General features: G+C 49.0%; 1 protein-coding gene across 4 annotated transcripts; it reads right to left on the reverse strand.

Annotated features, from left to right (window-relative positions):
• cuedc1b (CUE domain containing 1b) lies at positions 1 to 26,655 on the reverse strand. 4 transcript variants are annotated; one of them, XM_018748912.2, is made up of 11 exons: positions 26,343 to 26,655; positions 10,025 to 10,754; positions 8,530 to 8,657; positions 7,602 to 7,728; positions 7,124 to 7,355; positions 5,989 to 6,060; positions 5,099 to 5,188; positions 4,667 to 4,760; positions 4,146 to 4,204; positions 3,951 to 4,020; positions 1 to 3,566 (listed from the first exon to the last, which is right to left on the reverse strand). In XM_018748912.2, coding segments are annotated over exons 2-11 (1,164 nt in total). In that variant the 5' UTR covers positions 10,316 to 10,754; positions 26,343 to 26,655; the 3' UTR covers positions 1 to 3,565. The 4 variants fall into 4 exon arrangements, with proteins under 4 accessions (XP_018604428.1, XP_029111206.1, XP_029111208.1 ...); XM_029255373.1 differs by having other exon boundaries at positions 26,281 to 26,655; XM_029255375.1 differs by lacking the exon at positions 26,343 to 26,655 and adding an exon at positions 25,870 to 26,243.
• Positions 26,656 to 27,035: the final 380 nt, after the last annotated feature.

Consider the following 27,035-nt stretch of genomic DNA (forward strand, 5'->3'; position numbering starts at 1 on the left):
AAAAAAAAAAAAAAAAGGCTGAAGTTTTATTTTAATTTTTTCCACCTCCGGTTAATAACTTGCTTCTGGGTGTAACCTGTTAGCTGTTGAGTAAATGCATATTATTCTTTGTTAAACATAAAACAGCACTGTTTCTGCCTAATTTCCTTACCAGTAAATAAAGCATACATTCTTATAATAGGGTTAAGAGCCACCCTGACAACAGACCCCCGCATACATGCTGTAAACATGTATACTGTGTTATATGCAGGTACACCTCATCTCAATTCTGTACATTCATTAAGCAGATAGACCTGTGAAAAGAAATTGCCACATGGGCCATGTTCAGGACGTCATCAGGCTTATATACAAACAGGAGCCTTCTTGGAATATGGCTAAACATGGTCAGCTACTGGTCACTGGAGACGGCAATGTTGACACCGCAGCTGCAGCACTGGTTCATTGGACCAAAAAAATTTTTTTAAAAGTTGTGCATTAAAAAGAGACTGGTTAAACAGTTTGAATTGCACCATATATAGACTTCAGAGTTGTGTGGAAAGCAGAACCTGGAGAACTACGGATTATGCCGGTACATACCATCCCGTAGCAATCTGTCACGACCATAAATGCTTTCCTGCATTCTGTTCATGGCCTTCAGTTATGACAGCAGTAAATCAACTACAGCATCCTGCATGAGTTGAGTTTACAGCCTCCGCATATCCAATTAATTTACCCCAACAGTTCCTGATCTGCCATGGAAACATTTTATTCCTGTCCAGAGAATTATAAAGATATTTTTCTCCCCCCAAAACCATGAGAAAATTGGCCCCTCAGGCATTATTCAGTTGTGCTTATCCCTGCCACTGAGACCGGTTTGACCAAAGGACAGAAAGAATGGTGGACATTCCCTGAGAGAATTATGCACCTACTAGAATACATAGTGATAAAACGGCTAAACGGCACCCCAACTTAGAATAACAAAAACTCGCATGCAAGCATGACCCTGACTTTGGGCCCAGAGGAACCCAATGAGTGTGAACGTTTGTTTGAATCCTGCCACCAAAAGCATCGATCCAAAGTTTACCTTTCGGCAACCAACGTCGCCAAACAATATCTGATGTGTCAGGACGTGGAGGTGTGGATGATGGGAGGAATCAAACAGGTTGCCAAACCATGTTACAGGCTTCTCTCCAGCCAAACTAAAGGCCACACTGCTGCGGTCTCCTCGAACCTGAAGATGTGCTCAATAACCAGTCTCAATATTTAAATTACCACAACTTACATATTTTTCATTCCTGGGTAAACCTTGGTTCAGTTTGACTGCCATCCAAATCTCAAACGACTCACCAGAAAATCACGTCTACAGTATTTCACATCTGATGTCTGGAGGACAGAAATGATGCTCGTGTTACTGCGATCAAAGCTTAAATAGATATGTGTGTCATGTATAGATCCTTAGCACCGAGTATAGAGAACAGTGATATCAACCTGCAAAAAAAAAAAAAAGGATAGCAAAAAAGTACCGCTGCATTGAACACTGATGGAAATTTGTTTTGAAGGCCAGAACTTGTAGAATCAGGCCAACACCACTGTGACCCTCCCAACCATAAAGCAACAAGAGTACTCTCCTCATTAGGTCAGGTCTACTTCCCAACTGACGCCTCCTTATACAGGATGAGCGTTCTGGGCCCTGCAGGTGCTCAGGGGCTGTTCGGGATTCTCTCGCTGCAAGAACACTGACCATCTCACACTGGCGTGTTCAGCTGGACTTGTGAAAGAAAGGAAGGCCATTTGTGGAACTAGAGTGAGGTAAGAACTCGTCCGCGTGGGAAGGTCTTCGACTACACTCTCAACTCAACCGTTGGCTCTGCTGTTCGGCAGCCACAGTCACTGGACACTAAGACACCACTGGGAGTCATCGTTCACGGAACCCGTGTCCCCAGTTCATCACTTGGTTCTTCTGTGAGCTCAGCTCTACAAGGGAGAGGTGCAGATGAGCAATGATCTGGTTATGGGGTGTGACATGACTGCCACTGTTCGGCAGCTCTGGGAGACATTGTAAAGCCGCTGGATATCCTTAAAACGACGCTAATATTATTAAATCAGGAAACACCCTATCCTGGACAGCAAAGTTGGGTCGAGCCCAAAGCAAAATGGGAATCTCATCACCCGCAAATCCTTTATTATTTCAACTGACCAAGGACACGTCAAATCATGGTGCAGGAACATAGAAGACTAGTCCCACGCCGAATCCCAAGTGCCTCCTTTTCACCAAAATCATTTTTGGAGTACACTTTGCTCAATATCAATATCTGTCCTCACAGAGGCATTGCAAAAAAAAAAAAAAAAAGTCTCACCATTAAAAGTATGACACACATTCATCAGTTACCAGTAGATATAAACTGGCTCCTCTAGATCAAGTACTCCTAACAATTACTTTAGTAAGAACATTAATACTGGCTTCTAGCTATAGTAACAACCCTTTCAGATGACACACACATAAAACTGAATACAAAATAAACGTGACGTGGAAGTCGAATGATATATGGCAGTGTGGAGTGGAGGGAGAGCTTTGTACGTCGTTCTGTAAGCAGTTTCTCCCTCCCTGATGTATGCCTTCTGAGGACTTGCTGCGGGCCTGCGTGAGACATCGGCTCAGGTGTGGCAAAACCACAGGGCAAAAGGTCATGTGCAGTTTGGCTTTGGGAAAATCAAAGGTAATAAACAGGAGGCAGGTTCTGGCCTCGCAGGGACGTTACACGGATTCCGGGACATCTTCCCTGTGCGCACTGGGCTGTCTCAAGTCTGCAGACTTGCTGCTGGCCCTGCTCCCAGCTGGAGAGCACACAGCCCCAGGTGCGAGGCTTCGCCCTAAGCCAGAAGACACCCATCAGGGTTGCCTTCGAAAGGTGGTTCAGATGCTCTTTTTATCAACCTAATGGCGAAGAGTTTTTGCCAAAGAGAGGGGCTCTCACAGGAGAGAGATTCCGCGGGTGCCTTAACCGGTCCCCAGCCTTCGATCCAATGGCCGCATCCGGACATAACAGCTAGCTAGGCGCTAGTGTGTCTGTGGAGCCCAAAAACCCTGACACGGATCAAAGCTACAGCCGCTGCCCCCACATGACCTGAACCAGTTACACCCAGCAAGGGTGGAGGGAGGGAGGGTGTTTGTTGGTACATGGAACTACACATATATCAGCAGAACAAAACCAGACTCATAGTGGTAAATCAGTGATAGGTAGTTGGGGGGGGGGGGGCAAAACAACAAAAAGGTAGGTGCTGACAAAGACTGCTGCATTTGTTCTAAATGTTAAATCAAAAACAAGTGTCCAAGAACTAACAGGATTAATAAAGCCGAACAGCTCAGACTGAGGGGGACTTCGGTCGGGCTCGGCATGATGGTGCGGTGTGGCGCAGCTCCTCTCTGCCTGGGTGTGGTCTGAGGGGGGTGTTTCCCAAGCCACGGGCACACAATGGATTGCCTGGTCTGGGTCATAGAGGGAGGAGTCAAGGAGCTGCCAAGCCACCAGTCATGGGTCATTCTGCTGTCGCCATGGAAACCCTGCAGTGGCGAGGTCTGGCGGGATCTGCATGTGGAAGGGAGGATGTTTGTTAGCCAGATGAGGGGTGGGGGTAAAAAAAAAGCAGTGGAGCAATTAAGCGCTCATTGATTAGTGATCATGGAGAACTAAGCCAGCAATCTCTGGGTAGGCGCTATGAAAATAACAGGATTAAAGCCGCAATGGTGTAATTAGCACTACATTTCCCTCCCTGTGCTCTGTAAATCTGACAAAGAGCATCAGAGTTCATAATCAGTCAATTGCCATGGCATTTGATTAGATTTCAAATAATCAAGGCAGTTTGTTGCGAGATCCATGACAACAGGAGACAGATAATTGACATGGCTTCCTTTGGGGGAGGGGTCTGACGTAAGCTCAGTTAGCCTCCGGGATGGTGACGTGGGCTCTCACCATGACAACGCTTCCTTGTGGGACTCTTCCTCTTCCTGAGCAGCTGATCTCCTGAGGAGGCTCTCCTCCTCTGCAGGGGAAACACAAGCACCACAGCATTCAACTACATCTCCTGTGCATTCCTGCAGGTAGATTAGCAAATGCTCTTATGCGCTCGATTGGCAGGGTTATGTAGTGTCACGAGTGACTCCTCACCACATGGGTTTCCCTCCACGTCATCCAGGAGGTTGGCAGTGGAGGCGGCAATGCCCAGCCTAGAGGAGGGGGGGTGGGTCAAAGAAAAGGACATACACACACAGCAGGGACCCCCCCAGGACTTGTAGGCACCTGATAGATGCAGCACTAGCATTCTGCATTGATTTTCAGCTCCAGAACTTCCCATATTACAAAAACTGGCACTCAGCCTCCTACACCAGATACTCCACATTCATACACTCAGAACTCTGAAGTGGCTCAAATTTCCTCAATGATGGTGAAAGCATGCATAGATATTTCACTATTTCCACCATAACCCATTTAATTATGAAATTCCTTGGACTCCACAGTCCATACAGAATACAAGACTGGAGTGAGGAAGCCTTCCCCTGGTGGGAGTGGAGCAGTTTATTATGGGAGTGTCAAAGGGGCATGGAAGGGGTGGAACACAGTCTGTGGGCGAGGCAGTCTGGGCATGGGGTGTGTCCAGGGCAGGGTTCTGAATACAAACTGAAGGATACGATTGGTGCTTCAGAAGAGTTCTTCTCTTTGTCTTCCGCCGCTTGGTCTTCTCAGAGAAAGCTCTGGCTATTTCAAACAGCTTCTTCCGTGTTGCTGCACAGGCCGGATATCATTGGTGTCACCAAGATGACAGTGCATCATGTTACAATAGTTATATTTCTAAATGTTATGTACTAAACAATGGAAAATGTACCATTTAAATCACCTTTAAAATCCCTAACATCTACCTACAACAACACATTCCAAATTAGGAAATAGCATCTCCTTTCTAAAACTGAACAACAGAGGGCATATGTTGCCAGTGCTGTTACTGGGGTGGGGGGGGAGGGTAGAAACCCTTTTGCTTGACTAACACAAAGAGCTCAAGTCCTAAAAGGAAAGGAATGACTTCCCTTTAGAGAGGAATCTGTCACACAAGGAGGCTGCCTTACATTTGCCCATGTGCTTGAGCTTGTCTCGGAACAAGGCGTCATCAGAGACCACTGTGCAGGCCTCGCTGGAGCCCGAAGTGCAGTGCTCCCCTGCAACAGAGGTAAGTGCCGAGATGTGCGTGTGCATCTGTGCATAGAGCACACGTACCCATACAACCACACAGACTCTCACACGCACAATGAAGTCCTCAGCTGCAGCGTCCGAGGTTGAGAGACGTGCCCAACCCTCTTCCCCCTCCACTTTTTGCCCCTCTCGTCTCCTTGCTTGCTGCTCTGAAGAAGCTCTTTGAGGCACAGACGTACAAGCACTTGCGACTGGGTTCTGGCACTGATTAAAGCTCATCCCTTTTTGCTGAACTCAGACTTAGCCACTTTAACACTCCACCTGACCTTAAGGCACAATCACCTCTGCAATCAGGTCTTTGGCAGGAAGTGCACAGTCTGGGTGGCGGCAGTGGTCTTAAGATCAGTGGGGTGTTAAAGCAGCTAAGTCCAGAGTGCTAAACATATAGGTTTCATATAAAGAAGCTACAAAAGAACAAAGGACCCTTGGCTGGGTGGCTCTTTGCCGATACACAGAGGGATCAATTCCTAGACACCGAACGCTGACACACAAAGCGCTTAGAAGCAGATGTCCAAAGCTGCTGAAAAGAAGCTGCGTAGCAAGCTAAAGCACCACCCCAGCCCCAGAAGATGGTATCTTCTGGAGAGTATGGGAGGGGTACTAACCCATATGGGTCACATTTCTCAAAAGTGCAGACACACCCTGGAGCGCAACACACAGAGCACCGGCAACCCACAAATGTAGGGTCTCTGGGCACCAGTGGAGGTGTGGCAGTGGGGGGCTCTGTGGGGGTTGGGGGGTTTGTGATTACATCAATGATATCTACCTGCTGTGGAATTCTCCGTGCTAGCGGATGAATGAGCGGACCTGGATTTCTTTGATTCGTACTTCAGCCGATCTAAAACAGAAAGAGTGGATGTTACGACAGCAGAACGGCGCACACACACAGGAAGGGCATTTCCAGGTGAACCAGACCCGAACCAGTCAAAGCAGACTAATGGGAACTGGTGGGAGTGGACAGCTATACCGTGGCTCCCCAAAGACTGTGTTCCTACTCTGCGACATATCAGTGCTCCTCCCTTGATAAAGAACTTGTCTCATCTGGGAGAGACAAACCAGCAGTACTGAGCGGAAACGGGAGACAGAACAATCTGCGAGCTGGAATAAAAACATTGTCACGTGCCTCTCCCTGGAATCAGGGCCCAGTGTCCAATTTAATTTAGCCGGATTAGCCATGGAATTGCTTAAATGTCTCTGGGGTAGACTGGGTCTCATATGGGTACAAATCACAAAACCTCACACCCAGCTTCACTTGCTGCATTTCTGCATGTAAATTCTGATAGTGGCCGAGTCGCTCTTTAACAGCAGAGGGACGCTGGGTGGAAAAGCTGCGCTGTGGGAGGGGAGGAAAGGAAGGGGCAAGAAAAGGGCAAAAAGTGGGGTCAAAAAGGGGACCAAAAAAAGTGAATGGGACCAGAAAGGAGTGGGCTCAAAAGGGAGGTGGGACCAGAAAGGGGCAGGAATGGTGAGGGTCAAAAAGGGGTGGGGATAGAACAAAAAAAAAAAAAAAGCATGGAACAGGAGCAGAAAGGGACAGAGCCAGGAACAAAAGAAGCAGAAGGGCATGGGACAAGGCCAAAATGGGCTGGGCCACAGATGAGCGAGACCAGGACCAAAAGGTGCAGAACCAATAAAGGGTTCACACTTAAGTACGTTGCTGCTGTGAAGGCGTACAACACAAACTGTCGATGAATGAAGGCCAGCTACACACAAAGCCAACCAACACGCTACAGGCGTGAGCGAGCACTCTACTCCAGGACAGACGTCACTGTCAAAAGTCTAGCAGAACGGGCGCCGTATCCTGAGGGAGAAACTTTGGCTCTCCTACAGGCTGGGCAACAGATGGACAGAACAGACGCAGCAGACAGACGGGCAGGCATGCGCTGCTGTGTGGTGTGTACCTCTCTCCAGGGCCATGAGGAATTCACGGTTGCGTTGCAGCTCCCTCATGAACTCCTCGTTCTGGAGGAAAAGAGCGATGCGCTCGTCCTCCAGGTACTGTTTCAGCTTCCGCTCGTGCTCCGTTGCCACAGCAACTGGCATTGCTCCGCCCCCCGGCGCCACCCGTTGGGTCATGGATGACAGCGAGGAGGATGAGGAAGATGACGGCTGGGACAGACTGCTCTGAGATCCCTGGGATGGAGGGGGGGGGGGGGGGGGGGGGGGGGGGGACAGTTGTCAGGGTGGCAAAACCCTGCACCACTGATGGGTATTGAATTAAAGCAGAGACTGTCAGCTGTGTGTTAGTGTACTAAGTAAAGAAACAATTTAGGTACAAATTCTGTGAGGTGCAGTCAGAGGCACCATGTTTGAGTGTAAGAATGGTCCTTTAACCCACTGCACTTGTTGCTCAGCACAGGTCAGGGTTGCAACCCATACCTTTGTGCTGTCTGACTGTTGGGGCACAATGCGCAGAAAGTCATCAGGCAGGTTCCCTAACAGGGGTGGATTCCAGTTCCTGTATCCACGCACCTGTCGGTGCCCGGGAGGAGGCTGGGCTTCGAACCTGGAATGGAGGAGATTAGAAGAGAGCGTGAAAAGGGCCTGAAGCTCATTCCACTAGCATTCAAAACAAGAGCATCTGCACAACTCAATTTCTTCCACTGAATCTGTCAACTGTCTCTCTACTGTGCAGGGGACAGATGGTAGTGTAGTGCTGCTACAGCTGCCTTTGAGCTAGAGCTGCTGCCTTTGGACCCAAAGGTCAGAGTTCGAATTTCACCTCGGGTTGTAGTACCACTGAGCAAGATACTTAACCTAAGTTGCTCCAGTACAAATTACCCAGGTGTATAAATGGATAAATAACTAAGTATATTAACATTGTAAGTCATTTTGGAGAAAAGCATCAGCTAAATGAAAAGTAAATGTGCAGTGGAGTCACATGGGACCCGTACTGATAAAATATAACAGATTACTGTGTGTGTGGAAGGGGTATACTCTTATTTGGTGATTACACCCATTTGTTTTTCTGTCACTCACACACACAAAACTGGCCCTAGGAACATGACCTGCAACTCCCCAAAACCAACAGCAGATGGAGCTTTGAAAGGAAATTCACACAATTGAGATGTAGTTCAGCTAAACGCTCCCTCTTGCTGACATTAGCATTATGAATTTCACATCATTCGAACACTTCCTTCCGTTGCGTTCCGATTATTTTAACGTGTGCAGCATTATTTCTTGCTGCCTTGCATGTGGAAAGCTCACACTTCTGTAATGGCACTCTGCAGCGTTTGTTACGAAATCGCTGTTTTGTACGATCCTCCATTGAGCCTCCAGCTTCCCCTCTTGGCGATTCCCTTCCTACCTGGGTGGCGGAGTGGGTGGAGCTTCCGGGTACTTCCTGTCGTAGATGTGCATATCGTACGCGGGTGGGGAATACACAGGAGGGGGCTCCTCGTCAGAACTATCTGGCTCCAGCGTCCGCTCCAAAATCTGGAGTGGGCAGGACGAGAGAAATTGGTTTAAACACTAAGAAACAAGAAGAATTTACATTCAGGCCCATCTTGACAACCATGTCTATATTAATGGGGAGTAGAGCAATTCACTAATTATTTGAAAACCTAATTGTGTGCAGCACGCCAGAGCTGAATGCAGGCCTCTGAAGAAAGGAAAAGGTACGGGGGTTATTCACCGATCCGATATTTCAATTATGTTATTTTCAGAACTCACATCCATTGCCCATTAAAGCTTCATTTGGATCTTCGCAGGGGTTACAGAGGAAACACCCTCACAGAGCACTTTCATAAACACTCACACCCTGCCGGTAACGATGTGGACTGTGCATTTTGCACACCCCGAGCACCATGCTTCCATCTGCCCGTCACCCCTGCCTCTTTCAGTGGCCCTGAAAGGGTTAAGGACGTGATTCTGGTCCTGCTAAACCAGGGCTGCATGGGAGGATGTCTCCGCTTGTTTTCATAAGGGGAGTGAGATGGGAAAACAGGAACAGAGATATACTATATTTATACAAATCACTTGTGGAAATGGGTCAGCGATACGGTAGCAGCATAAACAAGATGGTTTTTAAAAAGAAATAAGCACTTTAAAAAAAACAGAGGAGCTCATAGGTGGAGGGTACATGAGGCCACTGAGGACATTTAATGGATTAGGGTTCATGATCGACTTGGAACTGAATCAAAACAGTCACCCTGTGCCGCCACTGGAAAGGTGGAGGATCCTCAGCAAGTGAGGAAAGCGGAAGGATGGATTTATACCCTGGTTGGATGCGGAGCAGGTATCCAAGGCGCAGGTCTCCGCGGGAACCAAAAAACCCTCAGACAGACCTGAATCAGCGAGATTGGCCGCAGGGGGCATTAACTGCTGTGGGTCTTCAAAGCTTTTGAGGAAACCGATTGGATTTCTCAGTTCAACGACATAATGAGCTCACACAAAGAGGGCTTTCGCAGCCCTGACTTTCCACTCTGAACGAACACAAAGTGCCCCTTCAAACACTTATGTTCCTTCGACAGCCTCGATCCGATCCTCTTACGATGCAGCGGATGGAGAAAATGCATCGGTGGTTGCCGTTACACGCAAAAACAAATAGAAATAAAGACGCCGAGCCCCACAAATGGCTCCACTCAGGCCAACAAGCTCCACTAAGGAAATCTGTAGATTGATGTTAGCTTAACAAACGGCTTTGGCGCATTAACTCCTGATACTGTGGAGGAAGATACCACCCCCCACGGACTGCACTGTAGGGCCCAACCCCAATCAACTTGTACAGCCAATCCCTACCAATGAAGCTCAACCCCTGCCCACTCCTGATCACAGGCTCCACCCCCTTCCTCTTCGCTGACCTCTGGCGGGATGCTGTCATCCGAGTCAGAGCTGTCATCTGATCCCTGTCCGTCGATGCTCATCTGTAGCAGCTGGTCGATGGTGGCATCCACGGCACCGTTGTTGGAGCGCAGAACGCACTCGATGACCTCGTAGTCCATGCCGGGGAACATAGTCTTGAAGTCCTCCATGGCCTGATTGAATTCCAGGCGCCGCACCTGGCGGGCCGGCCTGCTGTTGTTGAGCTCCCCGGGGGCTGACGCACCCCGCGTGCCCCCATTGCTGCTGCTGCGCCGGAATAGGCTGGTCATCCTCCAGAGAACCTGCAGTCGGCAAGCAGCTCTCCTCCGCCTAGCTGGGAGTGCCACCCGGGAAATGGTTGCTCCTCGTCGCGTGCCAGTCCGCCCGCCGCCTCCCTCTCACTCTCTTTCGGTTGCTCACGCCACCCACACCCCCCCCCCCTCCCGCCACTCGTCCTGCCGATTCTTCCTTTGCACAGCTTCCACCCCAGTTACTCTTTCATCATACCACAGTCATGCCTGTCCTCAAGGGGGGGGGGGGCAGGCAGGGGGGGGAAACGGGGTCAGTTGTGTATCTTCCTCCTCTGCCCTTTGCTCAGCCGCATCCAACAGCGTGGTGCCACGGTAATGGACCCCCTGGGCAAGCGCCCCGTTGCACGTCCGCACCCTTCGATGGCAGAACCTTCAGACCCGTGGAACTCCTGGCTGGAGCAGCAGCATTGCTCAGCACCTGCGGGAGAAACGCACCATGATGTAGACTAAGCACCTGTGCAGGAGGTAGATGTCCCCCTCCCCCCCACACGTACATCTCCACATTGAGTAAAACCACCACAATACCAAAGCATAACAGTTGAGACCCTCATCGCTTCCATAAAATGATCCATGACAAAATACAAAACGCAAAGGGGAATGACATTTTATTGAAAAAACCATACACTTAGCTGGTACTTTGCTCTAAAGTCACTTACAATCTTAAAGTTACAATGATTACAGTTAAGCTTGTAACTATTTACCCACGTATACAGCCGAGTAATTTTACTGGAACAATTTAGGGCAAGTACCTAAATTGGAGGTGGGGATCGAACAGCAGTAGCTCCAACCACTACACTACCAGCTGTTCCCTAGTGTAGCGGTTAGAGTTACTGCCTTTTGAATCCAAAGGTACATAAATACATCCATCAAATACAACACTTTCCAACTATTTACACAACCATCTTAGACAAAGACCTCTTGCACCATTGTAACACATACCCAGCAAAGATTATCATATACCACACCCAACTATTACAATCCAATCCCTTTAACACACATTAAGCTTCATTTACTGAGAGTAAATATCTTTCCAAACTCAGGGGGGGAGACTTTTCCAAAGAGTAAATATTTACTTTAGTTGTACAATTACCACTGATGTACCAGAGAGAAAGACGACCAACAAAGGGCGAGATACGGTGCAGATCTGTGCCCAAATCACGGTTAGTGTCAGCGAACTCCTCCGGGGTCAAGGGTGACCACAGAGGGTCCAGTGGCGGTGTTATAGTGGAAAATGCGACATCTCCCAGTCGGAGGCATTTCTGACAACCTCCAGAAAGACTTGCCCCTACACAGCCAGCTCCATGCCATCCAGCACCGGGCGTCACCAGGGCAGCGCCAACCACGCCGTGACCCCAAGGTCGAGCACACGGGTCTCCTAAGTAGGTTACAGGCACTGTTGAGTTGAGGCTACATTAATTAGTTTGGTTCTAAAAAGACCAATCTGGCACACGGGTGCTACAAACCCTATGACGAGGGGTTCACGGTGGAGGGGTCTTCATCGCACCAAGTCTGAGACCAGCTGAGCTACAGCAGCATGGTTAGAGCATGGGTTCGAGCGAGGTGAGGTCAATGTCAGCTGAGCTCGATTTTCTCCACAATGCAAGATCACTGGGGGTCAGAGGAGTGCAGAGTGGAAGAGAAGACGCCATGGTGGGACCCTGCAGGAAAATGTACCTGACCATTTTTAACATGACGCCATGTCATCGGAAAATTAACGAGAAAAGAGCACCTGAGTGGAATCAAAGCACTTTTACAACCGACCTTTTCCGGCTGAACTGGTAAGACAGCGGCCACAGCGATCCGGTGCACTGCTCTCTCTTATGAGCTCGATAAGGCAAAATTTAGATAGAGGTTTATAGCCTTGGGTAAAGAACTGGCCGATTTAGCTACACTTCTAAAAATACAACTTCCCACAAAAAATAAAAATTTGGAAATGTCAATTTGCAGTATGCCAGCTGTGCCTACTCGACAATTTGCACCAAAGTAGTGAGAACGACCCGCAGTGCAGAGACAGACAACCAGTGAGGGGATACATCCTCGCCACCATTAGCGTCCTTCCCTGACACGAAGTTTGAAGATCACGGAGGAGTATGTATAAACAGTGCATGCGAGGAGTATGTAAACATCGATATTCAGGCCTGTAGCAATGGTCCCTGAGCTGCTTCACACCAAATGTCACGTGATGACGTTTTGTACTCTGAATAACGGGACGCTGAACTCAACACCACGCTGATAGCAGGTACACGGGCTGGCAATGCCGAAAACTGGGGTGAAATTGGAATTTTGTCTCGTACTGAAGGCTTGGCATTTTCCAGCTGACATTCCCCCCCCTCACTGTAAGAGAGGGCAGAGGTTGCTGGCTCATCCTCCTACTCCAATTCCCCCTCCTCTGGTTTCCATTAAAACAGGAAAGGAATGTCAAGAATGGGGGGCCTGTTGAGCAGGACGCTGCCAGTGTACTCTTGACGCTCCACCCCCCCACCCCGTGCTGGGGAGTGAGAGCCCTGCTATTGAATCCGGCTCCCCGTTGAGCCGGGTGGTACCAGGCCCCGGCTGGCTGTGCAGACAGAGGTCCTGGCTATCCAGGCTCAGGCCGCGTGTGCTCCTCCATTCGGACGCCTGGGGAAAACAATGTAAACAATGAGCCCTGTGCACTGCAGCGCGTGGGGGGGGGGGGGAGGGGAGGGGGGCTGGGTGCAGTCAACACAGCCTCCAAGTCCCAGTGCCATGGCACAGTTGATCCACTCGTGGAAAAAGAATCTTTGAGCAGACATCCACCTCAAAGAGGCCTTGTTGAAGCACCGGATGTGTGATTCAATCACTCGAAATCCTAAGATCTTGCTACAGCAGCCCTGCTTGGAAAACAACGTAAAAGGCAGAGAGCCGGGAGCATAGGAGCCTTCGTTTCACATTCCCAACAAGGGCTGTACAGTTGGCCAACGCTGCTTTCATATGCAAGTCCCCCCCCCCTCTAAATTAAGCACGCTGGATTAGAGAGACAGCTGCTGGGCACCAAGCAGCCTTCCAACAAAACCGAAATCCCACCAGATCTCACCAGCCTTTAGAGCTACAAGACAGGTGTCGTGGCTGCAGCGTGCAACCAGAGCAATCGCCCGGTTCTGGGCCCCTCACCCCCAGAGCAACGCCAGCCATCCCTCTGCGGATGCTTCCCGGAGATGAACCGTGACCGGGTGCCAGTGGCAGCCGTGGGAAATTGTTGTCACACCGGATGAGGGGGACTTCCAGCACCGGGTTCAGCCCCCTTAGACATGCCTGGGTAAGACGGCTGTTGGAATGTCCTCCTTCCATCCTGCCCCGTGTAACAGAATCCACACTTCGAAACAGGGAGGTGAAGTTCACGTCCACTCTCGACGCATCGCTGTTCTGATAATGAAAAGCGTTCCGCTGAGACATGTATACACTGCATGGAGAAATTGATTCTTCAGCTTGCTTAAGCACTTGGAAGAGATGTTTCAGTCTGCGGTTTGAAAACAGCTCTCAAATTGCATTCAGCACCAACATCACCACCCTGTGAAAAGCACTTTGGACAAAACTCAACAAGAGTCCGAAATTCACTGTTCATCGCTACTTAGTTTTGCTCGGCGCAGAACAGCCCCCCCCGTCTCTCACAACTGCTGAATCCCTTCCAGTTTTCAAGACCCATGTCTCTTTTGAGCTTCTGACACCTTCATTAATAAATCCAACACCATCTGCTACAAATTTCACTTCTGTAGGCAGCTACTTGAATGACACGCACCAGCAAAACGGCAGTATCAGACAAGCAAGCTGTGCTTTTACAATCATGTGTCTGTAAAGCTGCTGTTGAACGTACCCTTGTTTACTCAGCCGTATGTGACTTGGGAGAAAAGCTGGCAAATCCGACGTCGGGTCCCTCCAATTTTCCTCACTCGCAACGATGGCACATTTGAAGCCAACACTTGATAGGAAACCAATCAGCTGAAGTTTAATCACGTTTCACCCAAATCCCAATTTGGGAAGCAAAGCTGATGGCAAGAAGGCCTTTCTTGTGTCTCGTTGTCGGATATCTGGCGACTCATGTTCTCCTTTGTTCAGATGCTGGCACTAAGGCAACTTGTTCTGAACTTAACATGGATGGCTTGGCGTTACTGTTATACTTCTGCCTCCCAAGGCCAAGCCTGTGTCCCAGATGAGGGTTCTAACGCTGACCTGGTTGGACCAGGTGACAGTGCAAGGTCAGATATAATAAAAGCAGGTCTTTGTTCACGAAGCGCAGAGGACACTGTACACCACATCCTCTCCAGACACCCACTAAGGACTTCATAACTGGGTCACCAAAAAAATAGTAAAAAAAAAGGATTTAGAACCTGAAAATTGCCCTTGGATGGAGTTAGGTAATGCTTATAGGTCCAAACTTTTCCCCAGAATAAGTTCAGACTGCTTACTCTAGATGGAAGCATCGAACATAGTAATACTGTGCAATCAGGGTGTGTAGTTATGTAGAGACTTCGTAGCTGCTACCTTACACTCTGAGGACTAAGGTTTGAGTCCTACCTCCTAACGATAATTTTACCGTATATCACAAGTAAAATAGGCAAATTACTGAATGATACTGACATTAAGTTGCTTTGGAGAAGTGTCCAGCTACATGAACACACAACTCATTTTGTGATGGAGGTAGGGCAGATTACTCATCTGCAAGCAACCAGAATGTGATGACTCTTGTGAGCAACACTCATGGAATATTTCATCAGCTGAGTGTGTGGTTCCCGTTTCCTTCCACTCATGCAAACACTTCCCTTTCAAAACTGAAGGTTCCTGCTTCCAAACTTAACATCTCCTAAAGTCAGCATGCTGAGTCGGAGGGGGGATGAGAAGATAGGGCAAAACCAAGACACCTTCCACGCTGCCGAGATCACGAACGAAACTGTTGTGATCTCGGTGCGGTGCGCCTTCGGTGGCTCTGAAAGGCTCGCTCCTTCAATTTCACAATACCATATTAATCTGTACCTAAGACCCGTCTATAAATAGCAATGGAATCTGCAGCTCTTTGTCCTCCGAACACAGCTATAGCTGCTTATCGAAATGGAGGAAGGGGAGGCTGCGCTGTCCTGACAAGCGACTCACAGCAGAGGTTACGGCATTTATATTCATCCCTGCCGTTATATTCATCCCGTTACATATGCCTCACTGCACCTGGGGCCTTATTTACTGTAGCCCTACAGTATTCTATAACTGCAATAAGAATATCATTAAACAATTTCCTGCTTTGACTATTTGAGCTTTAAATCTCTGCTCCGTGCTCTTTTCAGCACAAAAGGAGCCCATTTCCACCATTAAGACCTTTTATTTTTGCACCTGCACAAAGGCAAGCGTTTCACTGGTCCCTGAACACCTCCAATACATGGCTGCAGAAGTGTTCATATTTTTAATTTCCTTTAACATAACACTTGCCTGGCATCTCTGTACCCTCCCTGCTGTGAAATGCTCATTACGAGATTATTAGAGAAGGTGAATGGTAGGAGAGTAATTCTCTGACACACTGTCTTCAGTTACCACGTAGACACACTTTCCGTCATCACCGAGACCTTCAGCCATGGCATACGCTCCATTTCATCCGTACTCAGGGTTGGTGATCTACCCACGGCTGAGGCCGTCAACCAACAGAGGATGCTACACCTCCAAGTGGGACGACCACGGTCCATAGACTGTATATCATGAACTGCAAGATCTTTCCCAAGTGGGTCTAATCCAGCAACTGCAAGGCTGGATAACCGGACATTCGTATCCAAAGAGGCTCACTCATAGTCTACAGGTCTGGGCGGCAGAGGATCTGTAAGGAATTGCTACCAACTGGATGCTGACTTGGACAAGCAGTTAACAATGAGTGAGAAGAGGGTGAGACACTGTCCAAACCCCAATGGAAGTGCTGTACTCCTCACTCACAGCTGAAGTCTTCCATTTCTGTGCATCTCAGTATGCAGGACTGCAGGGGAAAAAAACCTCCAGTCATTTTGCCAAGTACTCCTTCCTTACATTTCCAATCACTGTTCTTGATCAAACCATGGGCCGCTTCGCCTTCCTTTCTACACTAGGATTGGGGGCGACAGGAGACTACACCATGGTCTACTTTTAAACAGTTGATTACTCAAACAAGCATGATGTGAAAAAGATGCTTAGGATGGCAGGAAAGCCACGAGAACTCCAAAGGAATTCCCGGTTATGAGCAGCTTTCGTGCCGCCCCTGCTGTGCAGAGATCTCGGGTAGCGTTCCCCCCAGGCAGAGCTCATGCACAGCACGACGCAGAGGTGAAGACCTGAAATTGTGAATGAGGAATACAAATGCAGCCCCTCTTTGGATCAGAGATAGTGCCTTAACTGCACAGTATCACTTACTACTTGTTCTGTTGCTGCTTTTCTCCAAAGCAACTTACAATAAACCTACATACAATTACTCGCCCATTTATACAGATGGGGAATTTTTACTAGACCAATTTAGGGTAAGTATCTTTCTCAAGGATACTACAGCTAGAGGTGAGATTCAAACCTGCAACTGAATCCAAAAGGTAGAAGATGTAACCACTACCCTACCAGCTGCCCCTAGACACTTAGAATATACAATCAAATCTGCACACCTTATAACACGACAGGACACTTCACCTCACACCTGACTCAAAAAACATTAAGCTATATAGAGAAAAGTATGTGGTCTCTGCATGTGCATAATGATGTGTCACAGTGTTAACTTTCAGAGGGATGCTGGAGATGCAGGTAGACGCTTTGGCTTGTCTGTCAGTGCAGCAGCACCTTGGGACGGGACCTTGACCTCTTGGCACCAATGGACCAGTTCAACAGACCCACGGGAAGCCACTCGTTTGATGACGACACATTTCTGGTCCAGGTCACTCGCTGTTCCACTGTAGCGGATCAGGACGCATCAAAATGACGGCCATCCCCCCCAGTCCCCCCAGCAGCATCCCCCATGCTCCGAGCGCCAGGCTTTGGCTCAGAGATTTAGCACATGATGTACATTTAAATAAATAAACAAACATCACGCCCCGCCTGCGCACTGGCAGAGGGCCAAATGGTAGCCAGATGTTGCAGCAGCCCAGGAGCAATGCGCACAGCTCACGCCATCGTTGACTGACTCATCTCTTACGAACACACGGACCGAGAGGGTGAGCGAGAGAGGGAGGGAGGGAGACTTGGATCATGATTTAGTGACAGCGAGACGTTTGCTTGGACGCAAACACAAAACGGATCCAAATGAGCGATTGACTGACATGCTGTTTCAACACACAGAAAGATAACATGCGAGAGGCTGTAAATTGAGAGGCGGGAATGTGACACGCGCACAAGCGAGCTGAAGGAACTATTAATGACATATTCCCCCCCCTCCCATACTACATATGGAAAGAATAACGAACCACAGTCAGCAACACACTGGAAGAATAACTTTCCACTGCCAGAGATTTTTCTCTCAGCAAAAAGCAGTTGTGTATGAGGGTTCCAATGTGGGAGGGGGTAAGAATTAGAAGTTAAGTTTTGCCTTTCAGTGGGTTAGTTCCACTTACAGGGTGGGGGTGAAGATAAAAAGAAAACAGGAACAGCAAACAGCAGCTATAATAAACCTCGGTAACACCTGTCTACAAGGACCAAACAACATTTCAGAGTTAAACTGGGTGTAGCCTACTGGACCATTCGGCATGACTGCAACCAGGCCGGGGCGCGTCGTGTACTGCGATTCAGTGTGGTCTGTACTGACTTCGTGAGGAAGTGGAAGAACAAACCAAGTGTCATACTTTCCAGTACAGAAGACAACAGCAAACTAGGACCATTTTTCTCTTTTAAGGGAAAAAAAACCCACAACTCTGCAGTGGATGGGATCCTCAATTGGGATGGAGGCCAAACACAGAGATGACACCTCCTTACTCAGTCCAAGCTGTAATCACAGGCTTCCTCCCAAAATCCACACCGCAAACACGGAAAGCAATTAAACTGCGGACAACGGCGAGGAGACAAGGCTGTTCGTGACGCTTCCACAGAGGTACCTGGAAACCGAAGAGTGCTTCACATCCGTAGGCCAGCGGAACAAAATCGAAAACCATTCCAGGCAGACAGCAGCGATCAGCTTACGGACAATTCCGCCCAAAACTAAACTGGAAGTTAAAGCGGTTATTTTAGAGCCGGTACTGGTGGATACTTGGTCACCAGGATTTTTTTCACCATTTTCCAAAGCAGCTCTCGAACCGTCTCAGTCTGAAAGCAAGGAAACAAAGGAGAGGGAACAATCGGGAGGGCCATCAGATAGCTGACTGCCGCTGAAAAGCTGCAGTGGCATATAAGGGGCCAGGAAGGAACAAGCATTGAGGAGGAGGAAGTCCTGCTGGAAAGCACTCCACAACATGCAATCAATCCAATGCACTTGTTAGAAACATTTCAATATGATAAGTTTTTCCTCCTGTTGGAAAATAACAGTGCGAACTTTTCCTAAAAGACACGCGTAGGGTAAAGGAGCACATGTTTATAGAAACTGACTCCCGGTGCTTGCCGCCCACCGTGGGTGTGGGCACTCCTGGCTCTTTAACCACCCACAAGGTTGCTCACTTACCAAAATTTGTACTAATGACACTACAGGCAGAAAAAGGTTATAATTAGACCGTGTAACCAACCCTACTACAATCCACACTACGGTATTTTTACTCTAGAGGAGCAGCTATGTTTGGGCGAGGCCAAATAGGGAAGACGTGTAAATAGATGCAGAAATGACAGAAGTGGCTCGACAACAAGCTTCATGAAATTGTAACGTAAAACCTGCACCCAGTCGGGTACCTGAGTGTTAAAACACGAGCAGTGTTTCACCTCCTACAAAACATGGTAAATGTGCCAGGAACTGCCCTCTAAGCATCCAACCGCAGACTCGCAACACTGGCAAAAAGGCTATCGTTTGTCGCCGATCTGGAGCGCGCTGCTGGTATTTTGTCAGAAGCGGAGGAACTGTTGACAAACAGCCATAAACAAGTGTGCTTGGGTGCAAATTGGGTGGGGGGTGCGCTCCATCAACAATCTTGCTGCCAGGCTTCCAGGCGCTCCGGCCAACCAGGCTGCCTTGGAAACCAAACGGGTGAGCTGCCAAGCAGATAGAGGAGCCAAGCGGACGTCATGGATCGATCGCAGCGTCTGCCCTCAGCTTCCACACATTCGGAGCCGTGAGCCGCGGAGGTGGCGGAAAGGGAGGCCCGTGTGGGTGTGAGGCGCTTCGTCTCCTCCCGCCCGCTGCCCTGGATGTCTGCGAGCGGGGCGGCTGGCTTTGTCAACACATTTTGATGTAGACCACCCCGCGTGGTACAGAAGGACCCTCCCCTAACCCATCCTGGAAGTCCTGAGCTCCCAGCAACCTAGAGCAAGACAAAGTGACCGGAGTAAGACACAGATAAAGGGCCAGAGTTTCTGCGATTTAAAGACAAATAACTGAAAAGCAACCACAGAAAACAAAAATGAGTCCTTCACGCAGACACAGGGCTCTTTTGTGAGCCTCCGCTGGAGCAGAGACAAAGCCTATAGTGAGGAGAGCTCTGCAGCCAAACAAGTGACAGTCCTGATGTCCCTCCCATAATCCTCCAGTTTAAAGACCTGTCTCTGAAGAAAGAAGTGAGATTGAGGGGATTGTCTGCAATACGTACCATGGGGGGTGGCTTATTAGAGCTCCTCATGTCTTCCCAGAAGCCCCCATATCTCCCGAGTTTGTCGCAGCTGTTAAAGGCGCACGCTATAAAACTAATAACGATAACTATTCTAATAGTCCCAGCGTGGGCCATCTGCCACCTCCCACAACAGAAGCTCGCCCCCGTTCTCCTGGGGAGAGGTGTAAACAGAAGCACGGAGGATCGTCAGATCCAAGACCCTTTGGCGTAGGAAGCGAGCGAAAGCCTCCCGGGGGCTCTTAACGGCTCTTTCCGGAACCACGCGAGCAAAGCAGGCGCCATGCCGCGGGCTTCCCAGAAACACCGGCAGCCCTGCGCATGGAAACCTGGGAGGTTCTAGTTCGCCACGTTGCCAGTACTTGCTACTGATGCTTCTGAACCTCCTCACGTTGCCTCCGTTTGGAGTCAGTCTCCAGTCCTGGACAGTACTCGCATCAGCTTGTTTACATAACAACATTACAGTAAATGACTGCAACAAGAAAACATGGGAAAGAGCAAAATGCGATCTCGACAAACACCAGTGAGTAAATGGTACATGCAGTTCATTCAGATCCAGATTCAAAATTCCAAAAGGATATAAACACTGTCCGAAAACAGAATGGCAACTTATAACGTTACGTAGACAAACATGCAGAAACAATATATACTGTATTTTCGGGACTATAAACATCAGGTGTCTGTCCTGTACTTTCATTCAAAGCACACATACGAAGACAAAGACCTTTAAACGCGAGCTTTTCACTCCTACCCCATTTCAGAAAGAAACTGATAGCATAGTGGTTACAGTTGCTGCCTTTAAACCCATAGGTCACAGGTTTGACTCCTGCCTACAGCTGCAGAACCCTTGCGCAAGATACTTACCCTAAGTTGGTCTAGTTTAAAAAAAAAAAAAAGCCCCACTACATATAGGGACAGCTGGTTGGTTAGAGGTGGTGACATTGGGCCCAAGGGTTGCAGGTTTGAAATTCCACCTCCAGCTGTAATACCCCTGATCAAGGCATTTAGCCTAAATTTCTACAGGAAAATTACTCAGCTGTACAAATGGGTAAATAGTTGCAAGTAGTGTAACTTTGTAAATTGCTTTGAAGAAAAAGAATCAGCTAAGTGAGTAAATGTAAATGCAGACAGACAGGGGAAGTGTTTGGACACAATGCTGTATCTAAACTGTGGGAGCAGAGAACAGCAGAGACTCGCTAACCAGAGACATGGATGATGAGATGCTACAAAATTTATTCCATCAAAGGATATTAAAAAAACCCCAACACCCAAAAATAACATCATAAAACGTAGGCTGCAAATCTACAAGAGCAGTATTTCAGAAGGAAAAATAGGGTGCGAGCGAAATGCAAATAAAGCGGGTCATGTTTGACAGAACTTCCCTGAAGCATCGGCCCGGCGTGCTACATCACGCTACTGCAGACGTCACGGTAATCAATTGAACGTGAGGGTGCCCCACACTGAGCTGCTCACACCTCACCAAACAGAAGTGGAGCTCCAGGGCAGCCGTTCAGAAAGCTTGCACCGCAAGGACCGGGGAGGAGAGATGTGTCTCCGAAGAGCAGGAGTGTCCACCTCCTCTCTCCCCACCTCACTAGAGGACTCCAGCATTGAGGAGAAAGTGCCCAGGAGGCACCATGAGACTCTCAATTACCTTCAAGAGCAAGGTCCGCCAGATGGGACACATGGGAGCCGACCCCCGCCTTCCTCTGTCCTGCGGGAGGGCCAAACCGCAGGTCAATAAGCCATATGCAAACAGGGAGGCTTTAGGAGGGGCACCAGCTGTGCAGGACAAGCAGCTGTAATTGAAGGGACAGCGATCAAACCCCTTTAAAGTGCAGCACCCATCCCTGCAACGACACTGATCCCAGGTCAGTATGTGTCAATGGCAAAGGACAGGGTCTGAGCACAGATGCCCTGACAATTGTTTATCTTTTAAAAACTTATGTATTGTCGCTATGTTAGCATTAGCAGCACTCACCTGGTTTACCGCACAGTTGGTAGGTGTACCACCTTGCTGCCAATACCATGATAGCGGGGTGGGCGACTCTTCCGCACCAGATAGGGTTTGAAACCCACGTTAAAAACGTTGAGTGCATGGGGTACGCGATAGCGTGGAATGGGGAATGTTAGCCTTTCACAGGTTAGCCATACAACTCCCCCCCCCCCCCGTGTGCTCAAGGGAGGGGTCAGTGACCATGGTCACTCAGTCACCATCTACCTATTCCTTCCAAAAGCTCCACCTTCACCATCTACTGGGCCGGACCTTCCGTCGAGTACAAATCTCTCAAAGGCCGAGATTGTGCGTATCGCGTTGGGGGGGGGGGGGAGAGACTCTCCACAAGCATGGAAATGCCATTCGCTGTACGCCCCCCTCCCCCACAAGCTAACCAGCTTCGGGCTCCTTCCGCCAATTTCTTATTCATTGTTGAACTCAGTCCAGGAAACGATACCACTCCCCTCTTCCCCCCAAAGCTATCACACAACGTTTCCCCTCAGCACACTACCTTTTTCTGGACAATTGCACACCGGTAAAACATTTACTATGCTAACACCTCCCTAAAAACCCGGCCTTGTCACGGACCAACAGAACTGCCGCCATCACTTCCTATCTGACACTTTCCAGCTTTCAGCTGAAGACAGGCAAATTGATGAAAGACGTCTTTCAGAAATGCAAACAAGTTCAGAATGTGGCTCAGAACCCATGCTGATTCCCAGGGAACATTCTGGAAAGCGCGTGGCAGTGGACCAAATGTCAGCCAGCGTGCCTGTCCATCTCACAGGTGCTTTGTCCTGCCATCAACCCCAATGACTAGGGGAAAAGAAAAAGCATCAAATTCAAGAACTTCTTTACATTTCACATTAAATTGCAAGTCATTTTGAAGAAAAGCATCAATGTTAAGCTACTTACTATTATTTACTCATTTATGCAGCTGGGTAATTTCACTGGAGCAATTTGGGGTAAGTACCTTGCTCAAGAGTACTACAGCTGGAGGTGAGATTCAAACCTGCAACTTTTGGGTCCAAAGGCAGTAGCTCTAAACGCTACAAGCCAGTGAAAGAAGAAACTAACCGTAGTAATGGAAAATATGCTCGTCTGCTGCAGTCTGTCAAGCTTCTGCAGGGCCATCAGGGCGATTGATGCAGTGGTTGCAGCTGCTGCCTTCAGATCCAAATGTTGCAGGTTCGAGTCTGACCCACGACTAACACCCCAGACTAAGGTACTTTACCTTGATTTGCTCCAGTACAGATTTCCTAGCTGTATAAATAGGTAAACTGGTGTAAGTAGCTTAACATTGCAAGTTACTTTTCTGACAGTTTGTCTCCAGAGTAAGTGTTATGAAGCAACTACAGTGGTGGTGACCCTCAGAGATGTGCAGTGGACTGAGTTACCCTCCAGGCCACTCAGCTACAGGCCAGCAGGGGGCATCATGGTCGATGAACTTGTGTCTAGAAGTTTCCTCGTTCAAATCCCAGTGTGTGCTTGCTGTCACAGAGCAGAAAAAGATTTATAGCAATACAGTTACATAAATAGATAAAACCAAGTGATTGAGTCAGAGAACTAAAAGAGTTTGTGAAGCAGGATCTGCAGCAAGGCAGTCAAGAGCTCATGAACATGACAGAAGATGAATAAGGGACACTTCTGACAAGCTGGTTGTTACTGGTGTCAGAGATATGAGAAGACAGCTGGCTGCGTAGTGGTTAGAGCTGCTGACTTTGGATCCAAAGGTTGAGGGTTTGAATCCCAACTGCATCTGTAGTACCCCCTTGAGAATGGAAAAATTTAGTACCTGTCAAGTACCTACAGGAAGGAAGGGGGGGGATTTTACCTAGCTGTATGAACAGGTAAATAATTATAAGTAGCTTAACACAAAGTTGCTGCTGAGAAAAGGATCAGAAAAATTAATAAATGTAAAAGGAGGGTGACAAGCTGGCTCTCATCAAAGGAGGTGCTGCCCACGCCACTTCCCCGTCTCTAGTTTAACCGTCAAACAGATCCGGGAAAAGCAATCCGGGACGTGCATCATCCTCCCAGGCAACAGGGGGAAGGAGAGATCAGCGGAAACGCAGTTAGGTCCAGCTAGCATCATGAAGCCTCTACAGGGTGCATTTGCCTTAATGGGTTTCATGTGGGTATTTTTTTTGGGGGGGCACAATTCAATTTGATGGCTAATTACATCCATCTTAAGAACCAAAAAAAAAAAAAAAAAAAAAAAAGGACTGACCTCTCCTAACCCCATCCCTTGAAATAAAATGATCATGTTGAGTCCTTCCACCTATAGAGCAGCTTGTGAGAGACTACAAGTCTTCTAAGGCTTCTGCCTTTTGGTGCGAGACGCTGGGATTTGGCCCTCAGCGTCACCTGTCCCCACCAGAGCTGCAACTACAAACTTCTGCATTCCAAATATAATTCCAAACCAAGGAGCCCTTTCAAAGGCACCCAGACTGAGGTCCCATCGAGCCATAAACTTTTCTTTACAGGAAACAATGCTGCACCGCAAGCAGCCCCACTGCATCCATCAGCCTGGTCACAGCCAACGGGAACCACCGCAGACCACTCCGACCGAGGACTTTCTGTACACACTGCGACATGGACCATTTCATTCCCAAACCTCAGAGTGGAGCACACATCTGAAAGGGGCAAACAATTTTTTTTTTTCCCCCTCCCAACTATGCTTTTCCATTCAGCGAAAAGAACCCCAAATAGTCAACTGGTGCATCTGCTGCTTTGAGAAACTCACAATGTCATCATGGGACTGTAGGTAGCGTTGTGGTCAGAGCCACCACTTCCAGCTCAGAAGGTTGCAGGTTCGATTCCAACCACCTGGCATAGTACCCTAAAGAAAGGTGCCTTGCCCTAAACTGCTCCAGTAAAAATTACCCAGCTGTATAAATGGATAAATCAGTCTAAGTAACTTAACGCCAAGTTCCTCTGGAGAAAAGCTTCAGCTGAATGAAAGACTGCAAAAGTCAACATGCAGTGAAATGCCACCAGCACACTTGAGTCCCACCTGGAACCATGTAACGTGTACATTTTTTTTTTTTTTTTTATTATTATAAAAAACAGGAAAAACCCTTCAACCCCCCAACCAAACCCCTGATGAGCAGGTAAACCGAAAACCTCGGTCGCTGGGTGGGTGCGTGCCAGGTGTTTGGTGGGACCCTTGACTGCGCTCATCTTCAGCACTCCATATATGTTGTTCTCCATGAGAAGTTCACCTCACGTCTTCACCCAAGAAGGTTCCTGAGATTTCCCAACCCCAGTGTGATTACAGGACACTGGAGTTCCTCCTCATATGGTGAGGGAAACCTCCCGAAGCTCTTTGCGACCAGGAAGGACCGCGATGTTCGCCGGTTTTGTTGCCAAAGCGCGATTTACGAGCAGCGATCTGTGGCTCCGTCCACACCGACAGCCGTTTTGTTCAAACACGCATTCGGCCTCGACTCGAGTACGGAAAACAGCAGAATTTGTTTCCCCCCTATTAAAACCCGAAGTAGACACAAATGGAAATGCGGGCACGAGTCCACATACCCTTAATTTTAGGAATAAAGCGCGGCGGGTTCCTCCTCCTGCCTCCCACGAGCCACGATACACGCTCGCGAACATGGACGGCAATTTAAATTAAAAAAATTTCGACCGATATTTACGCGGCGCTGCCGGGTGCAGATGGAAGGTTTTGAAAATAGAAAATTAACCACGAAGGGAGTTCAATGTAGGCATTCCATTCGCTGCAGCGCACAACAAGAAGAAGAAGCGGGCTGAGTGAGCGACACGAGACCGTGACCGCACCGACTGACAGAACTGTACGGTACCGACACACACGGCTTGTTTCCACGCATCTCGGTACTCACCGAGTGAGTGTCTCCGAACGCACAGATCATAGGGGGCTTTACATTCGCACACGGGACGGCGATAAACGCGTCGTTCCGTTATCATTTCAAATAAATATTTCTACAGTATTCTACGGCTGCGCGGAAAAGGAAGCGGGCTCTCGCTCGGCAGTCTGCGGCCGGACTCAGGCCCGGCGGCTATCCGAGGACACGCCGCTGGACGGAGCGGGACGAGCCGGGGGGGGGGCAGGCATCTGAGACCGGCCAGAGCAAACCGGGAAAACACGGGGAAGGAGGACGGAAACAAGCGACTCAGCCGCCGCGCGCACGATTTACTCGCTCCGCTGGAGCCGTTTCGTTCGGCCGGCGCGGAGCCGGAGAGCCGCACGGTTCCTCGGTCCCCCCATCCCCGCTGGAGGTTCGGTTCGGTACCTGAACTGAATGGCTGCTCCGAACTGCGGGGGGGGCGAAAGGCTGCAGAGGAAGGCGCTCACCGTGCGGACACGCAACGACAGCCGGCCCCGCTCCTACACCATTGCATTGTCGTGTGACTCCGAGCGAGAGGAGACGAGTTCCTGCAGCCGGGGGCGGTCTGCGGGGCCCGGGATCTACGGGGGGTGTCTCCGGCCTGCGGGGCAGCGCGCGTTCCGCTCCTCAGTCCCACAAGTTGGCGCTGAATCGGCGCGCGGAGAAACGGAGCAGGCGCGGGCGCGAGCTCGAGCGGGCGGGGAGGAAGGGAGGGAGGGGGGAACGAAACAAAGAACCAGACAGCTTCCTAGCGGAGGAGAGGGGGAAATGCAGGAAAATCGGGGGTGGGGTGGAGACTTGGGAGGGTGCCCGGATGAAGATTGGAGGGTAATGACGAGTGGAGGGGGGGTGGGGGACGTAAGGGAGGTGCACCTGGGTGGATGGAGATTGGGTGGATTTGGGGGTGTAGAATAGGAAATGTAGGGGGCAGTGCATGTGAAAATGGTGGTGGAGTCATGGCAAGATTGGGTGGGGGGGTTCACATTTAATGAATCTGACCTACATTTCAATATATTAAATTTATTTTTATGGCTCACTCTTCTCACACAGTGACAGAGAGCATTGAACAAAGGATCAGAAGCATAATACAAATAAAAAGTTAGCTATACATTAAATTACTACAGTAACTATCCATTATTACAGCTGTTGATAAGCCAACT

The sequence above is a fragment of the Scleropages formosus genome, chromosome 10 (assembly GCF_900964775.1).
Source record: "Scleropages formosus chromosome 10, fSclFor1.1, whole genome shotgun sequence".
In the NCBI taxonomy this organism is placed as follows: domain Eukaryota; kingdom Metazoa; phylum Chordata; class Actinopteri; order Osteoglossiformes; family Osteoglossidae; genus Scleropages; species Scleropages formosus.

Bases quoted from the DNA above. Each gene is read 5' to 3' on its own strand.
- cuedc1b (XM_018748912.2), bottom strand. From the start codon at position 10,315: ATGACCAGCCTATTCCGGCGCAGCAGCAGCAATGGGGGCACGCGGGGT. The intron at 7,356-7,601 runs GTATGGGTTGCA...CCTCCATCCCAG, and splicing joins AACAGTCAGACAGCACAAAG to GGATCTCAGAGCAGTCTGTC. The intron at 4,205-4,666 runs GTATCCTTCAGT...CCCCTCCTCTAG, and splicing joins ACTCTTCTGAAGCACCAATC to GCTGGGCATTGCCGCCTCCA.